We start from the raw sequence: 14,479 nt of genomic DNA on the forward strand, positions 1-14,479 counted from the left end.
GCATCGCTTTCATTCCAGATGGAATCTGCTAAAACTTTACCTTTCTTCCACTAACAAATGATTTCCATGATCACAGTATACCCCTTATTTTCTTTTATTAACCCATTCATTTCCTTATTCCCAGGATGATTCACTCTACCAGTTAGTGGATTGTTGCCATTGTCTACTGAGATGTTTTCTATGATATCATTCTTTTATTGTTGTTATATCATTATGACTCTCTGTTTAATATAATAAGCACCATATTACTGTTGTATTCATCTCATATCTATCAGATACTGTATTAGCACATTCCACTGGTTTACATTTGTATTTTCTTTTCAAAAGTTTTCCAATAAAAATACCTTGACAAAAAAAGAACAATTACGAAGGGTGGAGAGTTCTAAAGAAAAAACAAACAAACACGCAAATTACTGAGTCCGTGAATTCGGAACCGCAAATTCGTGAGGGTATACTGTACCGCCAAAGCTTACTAACTCTTAATGATCACTGGTCGTTGTGATATATGTCCAGGAGAGTAGCTAATGTTGGGGGTCACTGTGTGGCCCCTCTCATCTCTCCCGCAGGCCCTGCGATCGCTGAAGGCCTCGTTGCAGCCAGCAGTGAAGAATATCTCCCTGCAGTGGACCCTTCCTCCTGGCCTGGAGGCCATTTTGGTCTCTCGACTCCCCACTGCCATCTTTAGGGGTCAGAGGTCAATTGTCTATGCCAGTTTAAAGGAAAAGGTGAGTGGCTTCTTCTCTCTGTCTTCCTCTAGCTTTCTGGGACCTACTGTTTGCCCGTGTAAATTAAGGTCCCAATATTTAAAAGGGTTAACCGGTAGAAAAGGCTCCTCTAGAGATCATAGAAACGGAGAAATATGATGTAAGATAAAAGCCAAATGGCCCATCCAGTCTGCCCATCCACTATAAACATAACCTAACATAAAACTCACTTGTATACCGCAAATACCATTAAGTTCTATGCAGTTCAAAGACTAGTAATACTAATGAATAAACATCCAATATCTAACTTCCGAAAGGTTCCCTAAAAAGATACGTTTTTAAGGCACGCCAAAATTGTCAATATGAATTTGGGAATATGAATATGTGAGTTAAATCCCTAGTCCATAAGGCTGCCTGAAAAGATAGCAATCATTCCTGAAATTCCTTATAATTTACATCACTTTACAGAAGGGAATGAAAATAATGAGTGAGATTTTCTAGAATGTTTAGAGTTTGTAATGATAAAAGATTCCATAAGATACTCAGGAATTGAGCCTGTTAGCGCCTTAAAACAAATACAACCGAGCTTAAATTTAACCCTAAGAGATCCGATGTGCCTGTCCCATGCCCGCGTCGGTGTCGCCCCTATCTCAGAGGGATAGCTGACACGACAAGGGCAGCAAGTTTCGTAATGCTGCTCACACAGGGAAAATGAAAGAGGTACGAGGGAAGGGGGGTGCAGGCGGCAGGAGGGGGGGAGAGAAAAGGGCAGGGAAAGGCACCTCCACACCCCACCCCCGATGCCACTCACCCTTGCTCTGCCACTGGCAGCCCTCAATCTGGGAATAGACTTAGTAGATAAAGACAGGTTGTTCACTCTCTCCAAGGTAGAGAGAACGAGAGGACACTCTCTAAAGTTAAAAGGGGATAAATTCCTTACTAACGTAAGGAAGTTCTTCTTCACCCAGAGAGTGGTAGAAAGCTGGAATGCTCTTCCTGAGGCTTCAAGACAAAGTTAGACAAGTTCCTGCTAAACCGGAACATACGCAGGTAGGGCTAGTCTCAGTTAGGGCACTGGTCTTTGACCTAGGGGCTGCCGCGTGAGCGGACTGCTGGGCACGATGGACCGCTGGTCTGACTCAGCGGCGGCAGTTCTTATGTCCTTATGTTCTCTCTTGCTACTCTGTCTCTCACTCTCCCATCTTAGGTAGACGAGAAAGCACAGGGAGTGGTCTCTCTGGAATACACCTACAAGGAGGAAAAGTTCAGAAACCAACTGCAGTTTCCACTCCAGACAGAGAAAACATCCAGGTAACTCATTTGTCTAGGCCTCCCTCTACCTGTAAATCTCAGTCAAAAGCAGTCAATATATTCAGAGGTTTTATGCATGTTGGAGCGTTTACTTCGCCGGCCCATGGTAAGAAGCTCTTCCACGGTTTAGTAAAAGGAGCCGTTAGATAACCACAGCTGGAATCTGAACAGCATTAGCTGGTTAAAATTAACTGAGAATCTACATCCGAGGGTCCCTCCATAGATCTAATCTAATCTAGTACAGTGGTACCTTGGAACCCGAACTTAATCCATTCCAGAATCCCATTCGCGTTCCAAGACAATTTTTCCCATTGAAAATAATAGAAACTGGATTAATCCGTTCCTTGGTCCCACAAACTCAGAGACAGCAAGATCAGGTCCCCCTGGCAGAGGCAGCAAGATCGGGCCCACTTGGCAGAGGCAGCAACTGCAAGCGGTTCCCTCCCAGGTGGAAACAAGAAGCTTTGGGCTGAGCACCACTTGCAGTTCCGTACATTCGGATTTCAAAGCAACATTCAGATTCCAGGGCAAAATTTAATTTTAAAAAAAGTTTGGATTCCAAGTTTTGGGGCATTCGGATTCCGAGGTACCACTGTATTTGTGCATTGCGCATACCTGTACAGGCTCAAGGCGACTTACATTGTAATGAGAGTAAAGGATACATATGACATGGAGGGGAAATGGGGAAGAAGGTGAGAAAAGATAGGAAAAGAGAGGGAGATGCCTGGTCAATATCAAGCGATTACTGAGTGTTCAAGTAGAGTTAATTTGTTGACGAGAATTCAGTCATCAAATAGAAGATGAGTCTTCAGTTTCTCCCAAAATGAGGTGTGGTTGGGTTCTGTTCTGATTGCTTCTGCGAGGTTATTCCAGGTTTTGACTCCTAGGAAGGTGAGCATGGAGTGGATATGACGATATTTGTTGAGGGTAGATTTAGTTGTATCTTATCGAGAGTTCTGCGAGAGGCTGACCATGCCTCGGAGAAGAGTTGGACAAAAGAAGTGGCTGAGTTTCCATAGAGTATGTGGTGTATAGCACATGATATTTTGAATTTTATCTGAGATGAGATGGACAGCCAGTGAAATTTCTTAAGGTAGGCAGAAACTGAGTAATATTCTTTCAGTTTCAATATGAGTCATAGCCATGTTTTGGATAAGTTGCATTTTATGGACTAGATTGGCGTCGATTCCCTTATAGGCAGAGTTGCAGTAATCCTGTTGGGGTAGAATCATCATCTGTATGATGAGTGAAATGGTATTGGTGAACATATGGTCTGATGAGAACTTTCTTGTGATGCAGACCTCTTCACTGTCATTCTGTAAAACCCCCTCCCCAGCTGTTCACTCACCCCTGTAACCTCTTGTCTAGGGCCACCATCCATCGCCTGTCTGCGAAGTCCCTGATTGCAGACCTGGAGTGCAGCCATGACAGTTACTCCAAGGAGGTGCAGAAGAGGATCCTGGAGACCAGTCTTCAATCTGGGGTCATCTCCTCTCTCACTGCCTATGTGGCTGTGAACAAGGACTTGAACCAGCCTATCCAGGGACCGCTGACCCGCAGGAACATCCCATTATCAGCAGTAGGTGAGGCTTGTGTTGTTGGGGATGCCAATCCCCCCCCAATCCTCAGCCATGCTATAGAGGAGTTTATAGGTTTCACTTCACTCGGAGGCCTGGGGAAAGGCCAGAAATAAGCCATTCATGGCAGCACTGAGGTAGATAATGTTTGCCTTGCTATGCTGAGGGGCATCAGTCCTGGCCCTGGTTTGCTGGAATTTCTGAGTGCCAGCAAACCACATATTTTTTTGTGTCAAATTCTAGTAGATCCTCTGTAAGTTGTCCTCCCAAGGGACTGTAACAAACTCATCAACATAAAGAACTAGGCCTGCTGTATTGATATTCACATCTACTTTACTTTCTTGTACAGCTTTTATTAGAGAATATCATATGAAATCATACATAATCAAAACACAGTAAAATCATACATACAGTATCATACAAAATCAATATATTTACTGTTTTCTCATGGTTTAATCATTCCTTCTGAAAAAAGTGTCAATCTTAGTCTGTTTCTTTCCTTTGGACCATCATATCTCAATGAACTGTAAACATTTTCAGTTGTTAGGATATCTCTACAATTTAGCCCAGTCCTTCACAGACACATTGAAAAAATCTTCCATAACACGTGATAAACAATAGGACGTTAGGCCTAATCCAACACGTGATAATAAAACTTGAAAAAAATAACTTATACTAAAGAAAAAATTATACAACTAAAGGGCAAAGCCCACACCATGTACCCCTTTGTGTAGAGTGGACTCAACTGGTCAAGTTATAGGGGGTAGATTAATATTGTGTGTCACAGTCCAAGTGGTCAAGATACAACTTACAGAGGTGGTCAGTATATAGAGGTCAGTCCTCCATTGAGTACATGTGGTGTATGTCTGGTCTATGAAAATTAGGTCAACTTAAGGAGATGGTCAATGTAGGAAGGTGGTCAACTATGGAGGTTCTACTGTATTTGTAATTTTCTGTCTTTGGATAATTAATCCCCAATGCATTTAGGTTTGCTGATGAATTCTTAATCATGTGCTGCTTCATTATTCCAATGCCTTAAGTACATCCTATAAGTCATTACCTGGATGCCTACAAGCAAAATCCATGTTGTCACATCATCTTGCATACTTGTTTTGCCATGATCTTGAAAGTCTCTAACATGTCTCCTCTGAGTCTCTGCTTTTCCAGGGAGAAGAGCCCCAGCCTTTCTAACCTGTCTGCGTATGAAAGGTTTTCCATACCTTTTATCATTTTTGTCGCTCTTCTCTGAACCCTCTCAAGTATCGCTATGTCCTTCTTAAAGTACGGTGACCAATATTGGACACAGTACTCCAGATGCGGGCGCACCATTGCACGATACAGCGGCATGATGACTTCCTTCGTCCTGGTTGTAATACCCTTCTTAATAATACCCAACATTCTGTTGGCTTTCTTTGAAGCTGCCGTGCATTGTGCCATTGGCTTCATTGTTGTATCCAACAGTACACCCAAGTCTTTTGCAAGGTTACTTTCCCCTAGTACTAATCCCCCCATTTTATAGCTGAACATCAGGTTCATTTTCCCTATATGCATGACCTTGCATGTCTCTACATTGAAGTTCATTTGCCATTTATTTGCCCACTCCTCCAGTTTGTTCAGGTCCCTTTGTAGGTCTTCACATTCCTCCGCTGTTCTAACCCTTGCTAGGACGTCTTGTGGTGATAATCAAACATTTACCAAGGCGTCCAGGACGCCATTTACACGTTTGGAGCTAGAAGTTTCAAGTTTTATTTTAGTTTGATGAATCACTTTAGTTCTACTAAGCGAGGTACAAAATTGATAAAAATATAAACATATAGACATATAATTTAAAATTTAAAATAATGGGTTAGACAAATTGACTTACAGAAAAACTAATACACAAGGTAAAAGGGAACAGAACTACAATTCAGTGTTTTAAAGTACAGAAGAGAACCATATATGGAGAAAACAATAGGGAGGGAAAAATGCAATCAAAGAAGAAAACTGATACAAAGTTTTAAACATAATTTAAAGATTAGAAGCATCTTTAAAAATAAAACTTTAGATTACTTTTAAAACTGTTTAAAAACTATATAAGGGCCTAAAAGGTACCCAAACTGACCAGATGACTGTCTCTCTAAGAGTAGCACCTGATATGGGAAATCCTAGTACAGCAGCAAGCAGGTGTCTGGAGTAACTTGGTGGGCGGTGTAGTGAACCAAAGAGAGGGGGACCCAGGCCCATATCCCACTTTAACCACTACATTTATGGTAGAAAGTGTGGGCCCACCAAAATCCTACTGTACTGCCATATAGGCGAGACCTGCAACCATAAGGGCTATTGGGGTGGTAGACAGGTGGGTATAGTAGGTTTTGGGGGAGTTTTAGAGGGCTCACCATACATTATAAGGAGGTTATGGTGAGATGTACACTTGACAGGTTTTATGTCAAGTTCACAGCAGTGCCCCTATTGGTCTATGTGGTCAATTCTGATCTCCTTATCTCAAGATTCCGAGAAGAGCGACCAAGATGATAAAAGGAGATGGAACTTCTCTTGTATGAAGAAAGACTAAAAAGGTTAGGGCTCTTCAGCTTGGAAAAGATATGGCTGAGGGGAGACATATGATTGAAGTCTACAAAATCCTGAGTGATCAGGTACAAGTGGATCGATTTATCACTCCATCAAAAAATTACAACGACTAGGGGGACACTCGATGAAGTTACAGGGAAATACTATAAATATTTTTTTCCCCTCTAAGAATAGTTAAGCTCAGTAACGCGTTGCCAGAGGTTGTGGTAAGAGCGGATAGCGTAGCTGGTTTTAAGAAAGGTTTGAACAATTTCCTGGAGGAAAAGTCCATAGTCTGTTCTTGAAAAAGACATAGGGGAAGTCACTGCTTACCCTGGATCGGTAGCATGGAATGTTGCTACTCTTTGGGATTCTGAAATCTTTCTGTTCTTTGAGATTCTGTATGGAATGTTGCTTCTCTTTGGGTTTTGGCTAGATACTAGGGTCCTGGATCGGTCACCATGAGAACGGGCTACTGGGCTTGATGGACCTTTGGCCCTTCCTACCTCCAAATGGCTTGATTGTGCATTTATGATTTGATGTTTCGGCCAAAAATGGCTAAAAACAAACGCAGTGAAGTGCGTCCAAAATTCGGGTGGAGAAAATGTCTTTTCAAAACTACAAGATAGATAGATGAAAAAACATTTTCTCCAACTGAATTTTGGACGCACTTCAAAAGACGTCAAAATTGGACTTAGGCACTATCGAAAATGCCCTTCCATGTCTCCCAGGAGCATTCTCTTGTCAGTTACTGTGCTCATAGATTGTTTTGAATGTTGCTTTAATCGTAATGGATCGGTCTGGTAGTGACAAATGCTCTCCTGCTGTCGTAGTCATCTTTGTGGTGTTTGATCATGTGTCTCTGGAAGTTGATTCTTGTTTTTAAAGTCTGGCCCATTTCACCAGCTGATAACATCCCCTTCCTCCCCCAACAATGAGGAAATCATAAGGACCATGCAGTTACATATCTCGTGGCTTGCTGTGCTTGGCTGATGTCAGAAGGCCTGTACACAGAAACCTAGAAACATGATGGCAGATAAAAGCCAAATGGCCCATCTGCAACATCCACTATCTCCTCCTCGCCTGTTGGCTAAGGATATTTACACCTGCATTGTGAGGTCATAAAGCATTATTGAGATAGGCTAAGGCTCTTAACACTTGCATTGTGAGGTCATAGAGCTTTATGGTTATAGAAACATGATTGCAAATAAATGGAAAATGGCCCACCTAGTCTGCCCATCCACTATCTCCTCCTCACTCCATTAGATAAGAATCTTTACACCTGCATTGTGAGGTCATAGAACATTATTGGAAGGAGGGAGGGAGCATGGACTTGGGACACAGAATGGAGAGAGGGGAGCATGCGAGACATAGGAAGGAAGAATGTAGGTAGTGAGTGAAAGAGATGCCGAGGTGGGGGAGGGAATAGAAAGGGAGTTTGGGCATGGGTGTCCGAGTGAGAGGGAAAGAGAGATGGTGCACAGGGGGAAATGAAGAAATTGTTGGACATAGGGAGGGAGAGAGAAATATAGCGGTGGGAGAGGTGGGAGGTACAGATGCATGGGGAAGAGAGAAATGAGGGAGAAATGTTGGATGCGGTGTTGGAGAGGGAACAGTGGGATAGATGAAGAAAGTGTAAACCTCCTATCTTTTCTTTCTATTTAGACTACAGTACTTTATTTTGAGAACTGTTTCTTTAATGTTTTTATAGACTTAACAGTTTAAAAAACAGGACCTGTCTTTAAACCCAGGGACTGTCTGTATCTGAATTCAAGAGAGAGTGTGGGACAAGCACATAGGATCGCTACACTAAACTAAACTAAACCTTAGCTTTGTATACCGGATAATCTCCAAACAAGGAGCTCAATTCAGTTAACAATATTTTTTTTTTAAAAGTCAAAATGAAGGGAAGGAAAAAAATAAAAAGTCAGAGAGTGAGAGAAGGCAAAGCTAGAAAAGATTTCTAAGGTGGTTAGAAAACAAAATTGTTTTTAAAGCTTTATGAAAAACTTGAAAGAATATGGGGAATTCCATTCCATAATTCTGTTAATTTAAAAAATAAAGGATTGGCTGAAATTCCTGTTGTATTTATTCCCTTGACTGAGGGAGAGCTTGAATCGTTGGGTGCTTCTTACAGGACAGGATCTATAAAAGCATTCCAAGATAAAGGGACAAAAGGAGCAAAGATACCATAAAGGATAGGGATAGGAAAGGATAATAGAGATTAGTAGATGGTATGGATAAGAAGAGTGGATTAGAGAGCTGCACGGGTACGACGGAGATCCCGTGGGGATGCCCCCAGCCGCGAGGCTCATCTTCTCCCTACCTGCCCTGCCGCAGCACACAGCCAAATAGAAGTCTTCCCGATGTCAGCGCTGACATCAGAGGGAAGGCTTAAGCAAAGCCCTCCCTCCCTCCAACGTCAGCGCTGACATCGGGAAGACTTCCGGTTTGCTGTGTGCTGCGGCAGGGCAGGTAGGGAAAAGGCGGGGAAGTGCGGGAGAAAGGGAGGAAAGGTGGAGTGGAGAGGAAAAGACACTTAAGGTAAAACCGAGGGGGGGAGGAGGACACTGAAAGGACATGGGGAAGACAGAGGGGGGAGAAGGATGCTGAAAGGAAATGGGGAAGAGAGAGTGGGGAGAAGATGCTGGCAGGAAGAAGACAGATGCCAGACTACAGGGGAGGGAGGGGAGCGGAGGGAAGAAGATGGGTGCCAGACCAATTTGGAAGGGGGGAGAAAGGGAGAGGCAGAGTAACAGAGCAAATGGAAGACGCAGAGAGAAGAGAGACAGTGGATGGAAGGAATTGAATGAGAACATGAGGAAAACAGAAACCAGGCAACAAAGGTAGGAAAAAAATTCTATTTTTTTTTTTGTGCTTTAGGATAAAGTAGTATATTAGTTGTGTTGATAAAAATTTATAAAAACATTAGAGGCTCTGGTAGAAATCCGTTTACAAAGTATGTATTCTTCCCAATTAATATTTCCAAATTAATAAAGTCTTTTTGCTTATTTGTAAACGGGTTTCTACCAGAGCCTGCATAATTAAATGAAATAACTATTTCTGTAGTTTATAGGGACGGGTGGGGACGGAGGGGATTCCTGTCCCCGCGCAACTCTCTAGAGTGGATAGGCCGTATGGTCTTCATCTACGATCATTCTCTCTGTTTCTGTACTGCCCCTAGTGGGAGAAAACATTGAGCTCACTGTACCAGATAAATAATGGGATAAGAACTCCAAGAGAATTATGAAGAAAAACCAGAGGCTGGGATATTCAGATTCCCACTGATATATAGTGCAATGCTTAAATCTGGATGTACTGCAGCAATAATCAAAGCTTTCCTAGAGGGAACTTAGACTCCAGCAGTTAGACCTGTTTTAGTTGCGTCTAAGTGTTCCAAAGCTGTCCAAGCTGACCAGTGGAGGGTTTAAAGCATGATCTTCCCTTACAACCCCAATGTAAGGCATGATCCACCCCCCTTACTCCCTCCACTCTCTCTTGCCTATAGGGCCATGTGCTGAGTATGACAGGCCTTCCCCCTCCCAATGCATCTTGGGATGCTGTGGAAGGGGCCTAAGGACCTGATTGGCTCCACGCACTCCCCTATCTTCTCCAATCCCAGTACATTCTGAGATTTTGAAGACCACCTATTTACCAAAATCTCTCCTTCACACACAGACTGCCAGTCCCAGTCTACAATTGAAAGCCTGAACCTCTCATCTGTCATCCTTTATACACTTCTTTTCTTCTGTTTCCCCACAGCGTATGGCTACAGTAGTTCATTTGGCTGCGGCATGTCAATGATGAAAAAACGAGGCAAGAAAGGGCGCCCTTTAATGATGTCCTGTAATGCGGTCAGAAAGGTTGACCTAGGTAAATTATCTTGTCTTATTGTGTAATTTTTTTTTTTTTTTTTTCTAGTTTCCTGATTTTCCAGTTGTCCAGTGCTAGAAACAGTTACGATATCACTAGGGTTACCATATATCCGGGAAAGCTCAGACATGCCCTCTTTAGAAGATTGTCTGGGTGTCCAGATGAGTTTTTTAAGTTTCCTAATTTGTCTGGGTTTAGCATGGCTGGCTTACAGGGAGTCCGGTGGATCTCCCCTGGGTCCCTCTTACCTCCTTGGCACTTCAGTTTTCTTTGGGCCACCGGCAGCTCAGCGAGGTGAGTCTGCTGCCTTCGACCTACGCCAGAAGCCTTCTCTCTGCAGGACCTTCCTATTCCTGTGGCCCAAAGAAAATTGAACTGAAGTGCTGAGGACATAAGAGAGGCCCAGGGAAGAGCCACTGGACTCCCTATAAGACAGCTCTGCAAAATTGGATGGGATTTTGGGCCGGCTGCTGTGGGAGGGGGAGGGGGGCTGCAGAGAGCGAGGGAGGCTGTACAAATAGCTTTGTGCTCTCATTACTTAATGTGGGTGGGGCCATGTGTCTTTTTTCCATCACAGATACGGTAACCCAAGGTCAATTTTTGCCAATATCAAATACTGATTTTATGTTTTAGTCCAGTGTCTCAACCTTTTTTTAGCTCCGACACACTAAATGGAGCAAATGTTTTCTATGGCACACTAAGGTCCCCTTTTACCAAACCACACTAGTGTTTTGTAGCACCGGGAGCCGCGCTGAATTCTGTGCTCAGCTCCCGATGTTCCTGGCGCTAAAAACTGCTATCACAGTTTAGTAAAAGGGGACCTAAATAAAGCAAAGCAAATGTTTTTCGCGGCACATTATTGAAATTATAAAATTGCAAAACCAACAAAAAATTAAATTTGAGCATTTATTTAAACTTCTTTAAGCTATGTATGGATAATTGCATAGGCGTCAGAATGTGTGTGTGTGTGGGGTGGGAACCACAGGGGCCATGGCCTCCCCCAAAATTGACACTCACTTACTTTTATCCCTGGTGGTCCAGAGATGCAGCCCATTGCTAACCCGGTCGGTCGTGGCTGGTTTCTTCAGCCGCTGAGTGGCAATGAGCGGGAGTATACTTTGGCGCTCAGCGGCTTTTTTGACTGGCTTCCGTGAATTCTCATGATTCGCTGGGTGCAGAGTCTGATGGGGAGGGATGGAGGGGGCTGCATGCAGAGCCTGGCAGGGAGAGGCTGGGTGCAGGGGGTAGGGAGTTGGGAAGGCAGGGAGGACAGATGCTCAGGGGGTTGGGAAAGACATATACTGTACATACTGGGAGATGGTTGGGAAGGAGGAAAAGAAGATTGCAGGAGTGTTTAGTGAATGGTGCAGGAGGGAAATCTGGCCACAAAAGGGTCGCAAACCGATTGGTACACGATCGGTTTGCTTTGTGAATCTAGCCCATAGTTCTTGAAACTAACATCTCACCCCACCTCCTTCTTAATTTTCTCCGTCTCCCTACTCTTTCTGCTCTCCAACCCCATGGATTTGTTTCTGTCTTCTTTGCAGTGGGTCTTGTAGTACCTCATGCCCTCTCTCCAATCTCTTTTCTTTGTACAGAAGAACAAATCATCTCCCCTCCGTGCCTGGATTCTCCCCTCATGAAACTTGTCTCCCTGCAAAATGCGGATGGCTCCTGGACCCTCAGCAGCTCACTGGCTTCTGTCTTTGGCATATCTGAGACCGAGCTCAAAGCCCAGATCCCCAATTCAGTATGAGCCTGACAGTAGGAGCTGGTGGTGAAGGAGGAGGGTTGGTTGGGGTGGGGTGGGTGGAGAGGTGGAGAAGGTGGCGTTAGTGACTGCTAACGACCCTATTCTCTAAAACTACAACGAAAACCAGAATCCTCTTGGTTCCATTGGTGATGTGCTAGGCCACACCTTGCAACAATTCAAGTTGTAGTCTTCATTCTGTGTGGAATTTCATCATATCCCTCATCGTTTCTGTCTCTTGTGACTGGAAGAATACCCTAATGGTTTGGGCAGTGGGCTAAGATCCTGGGAAACCAGGTTCAATTCCCACAGTAGCTCAGTGTGACCTTGGGCAAGTCACCTAAACCACCCTATAAGCCTAGGTACACAAGAAATGCTAAGATACTCATAGGGATAAAATGGGTTTCTTAGCATTTAGCATGGGCTAAGTCAGTTGGCGCATCTTAAATCCTAAATTTGTACCCGAGGCAAAGGAGGGTTAAGTGACTGCGTACACACATGCTCATAGCATCTGCTGCCCCCTGCTGACACTGTAGGAAAGACATTTTTAAATAGATAGATCTTTCATAGGGTGCATCGTAAGAAAAGCCATACTGGGCCAGCCCAGTGGTCCATCGAGCACAGCATCCTGTTTCCACAGTGGCCAATCCGGGTCACAAGTACCTGGCAGAATCCTAAAGAATAGCAAGATTCCGGAATCCCAAAGAGTAACATTCCATGCTACTGATCACAGCAGTGGCTTCCCCCTATCTATCTCAATAGCACGCTATGGACTTTTCCTACAGAACTTGTCCAAACCCTTTTTAAAACCCCTGTTCTTCAGTTCCTTCTGCATTGTGTGTGCCGTCTCTGAAGATTTGCTCTGTAACGTGATAGTAATTTCTCTCTCTGTACTTCTGCAGGGTGTGGACCCTACAGTGTGGGCCACGGTTTTGGCTGTGATCTGGCTGCTTACGGCTGGTGCAGAGCAGCGGGATGAATGGGAGCTGCTGGGGCGGAAGGCAGTTGCCTGGGTGAAGGGGAGAGCAGGTAAGGAGGAGGGGTGTCAAAGGTCTTTTTGAGCCAGACACACTGACATGGAGAATGACACGGGGACAAATTTTTCCCCATCCCGTTGGGAGCTCATTTTTATGTCCCATCCCTGCGAGTTCTTTTCCTGTCCCTCCCCCATTCCTAAAAGCTCCACCCTCTCTGAACAAGCCTCAACCACTGTAAAATCATAAGTGTTTGAGGCTTGTGCGGTTAAGCTAGATCTTATAGGAATGGGGCAGGGACAGTGACAGAACTCACGGGGACAGGACGGGGGAAGCAGGCAGACATACAGATCCTCGGCTAGGTGTGGAACAATTAGATATTCTCTGTTTTGTTTTTTGTCAGAGAGCACACTTGGTGACTGTGTCAGAGCTGGCAACGCTCTTCTGAAGGCTTCTGTGGATGCTGCCCTGTTCGGCTGATGAGCGGACAGAGAAAAAGTTCAACTGACCAAAAGATATGTCTGACTCCTTCCTGTATGTGTCCTGGAGTCCCGACCGCTCTTATCCTTTTTATGTAACCTGCGGCTTCGATCCTGTGCCAACCTTAGTTGTCAGTGGTACAGTCTGTGAGCTGAACCACGGATCACGTCTAGCCTTTTTGTATAACTATAACCAGCTGCTACCAGGAGGGAGGTACAGGGGCTGTGCTGATAAGACACACTGATATGACAAAAACCATCAGGGTCTCCCTCATCCAGCCCCAGCCTTTTTATGATCTCTTTCCGAGGACTTTCTCCTGGGAGTGTGAGAAATGATGGGCCACTGCCACTGTGCTAAGTGGGGGTGTTAGGCATAGGACATATTGAGAATTAGCAGAACCTCGCTCAGAGCAGGCTGCACCCCCTCCGTTTCCTCCTCTTAACAAGTTTCAGGGGTGGAGGGGCAACGATCAGGCTGTTACCTTCTTTTATGCATTTCAACTAAGACATTTCTGTGCATTTAAGCAATAAAACTGGATTATCCGACTTATATTTTCTATTTGAGTTTGGTTTATTTTTGTCGCTTTCGCCCTCAGAGCTCCAGCAATCGTGTTCAGTTTGTAAGGTTGAAGTTTGTTCTTCTGACCACTTTCACCAGGTCATGCTCTAGTTTGAGGGCTTCCTAAACTCTGGGCTGTGCGCCTCAGTGGGGGTCAGAGGGGATGCTGTGGCCGTGACCCCGGGATTGTGGACCAAAAGAGATTGCTAAAATGCATAATCTCAGAAATAGGCCATTTATCCAAAGTCATTGGGACCAGGCATATTTTAGTTTTTGGACATTATAACCTTGTAGAGCATTAGTTAAGTAATTAATGGAACTATGATTCTCAATAAAAGGAGACCATCCATTTAGGTTGCCTCATCCCACTCTGAGCCTTGTGTGTGCAGCATCATTCCTACATATGCTTCAAGGTATTGCTCCAGTCCCATAGTTTGGAATATGTTTGTGGTTGAATTGCTTGAAGTGCTTCATGTTTGCCTTATTTTGAAATAAAGTCTGGTGGCAATTTTATGGTCTTTTTCTGAAATCCGAAAAGTTCCAAAAACTAAAATATGCCTGGTCCCAATGACTTTGGATAAAGGATCTTGTAACTGTAATTGGGGATATTAATTTTGCAGTCTGCCAAATAACTGAAGCAATGATCTTGACAGGTTGAACAAGTGAGGACGGTACAGTAACACTAACGGCTCCTTTTACTAAGGT

At 44.1% G+C, this 14,479-nt stretch overlaps 1 protein-coding gene across 5 annotated transcripts in view; it reads left to right on the forward strand.

Annotated features, from left to right (window-relative positions):
* The window catches only part of VWA5A (von Willebrand factor A domain containing 5A), a 43,169-nt gene extending 29,395 nt beyond the window's left edge, over window positions 1-13,774 (forward strand). For 4 of the 5 annotated variants that reach the window (XM_033923938.1, XM_033923939.1, XM_033923940.1 and 1 more), the window contains 7 exons: window positions 567-725; window positions 1,912-2,015; window positions 3,384-3,598; window positions 9,902-10,012; window positions 11,611-11,762; window positions 12,665-12,791; window positions 13,140-13,774. In XM_033923938.1, coding sequence (XP_033779829.1) covers window positions 567-725; window positions 1,912-2,015; window positions 3,384-3,598; window positions 9,902-10,012; window positions 11,611-11,762; window positions 12,665-12,791; window positions 13,140-13,216 — 945 coding nt within the window. In that variant the 3' untranslated portion in view covers window positions 13,217-13,774. The remainder of the gene's footprint in view (window positions 1-566; window positions 726-1,911; window positions 2,016-3,383; window positions 3,599-9,901; window positions 10,013-11,610; window positions 11,763-12,664; window positions 12,792-13,139) is intronic. The other variant, XR_004537226.1, reaches the window with a different exon arrangement.
* The last annotated feature ends 705 nt before the right edge of the window (window positions 13,775-14,479 follow it).

Source organism: Geotrypetes seraphini, chromosome 16 (genome assembly GCF_902459505.1).
Source record: "Geotrypetes seraphini chromosome 16, aGeoSer1.1, whole genome shotgun sequence".
NCBI lineage: Eukaryota > Metazoa > Chordata > Amphibia > Gymnophiona > Dermophiidae > Geotrypetes > Geotrypetes seraphini.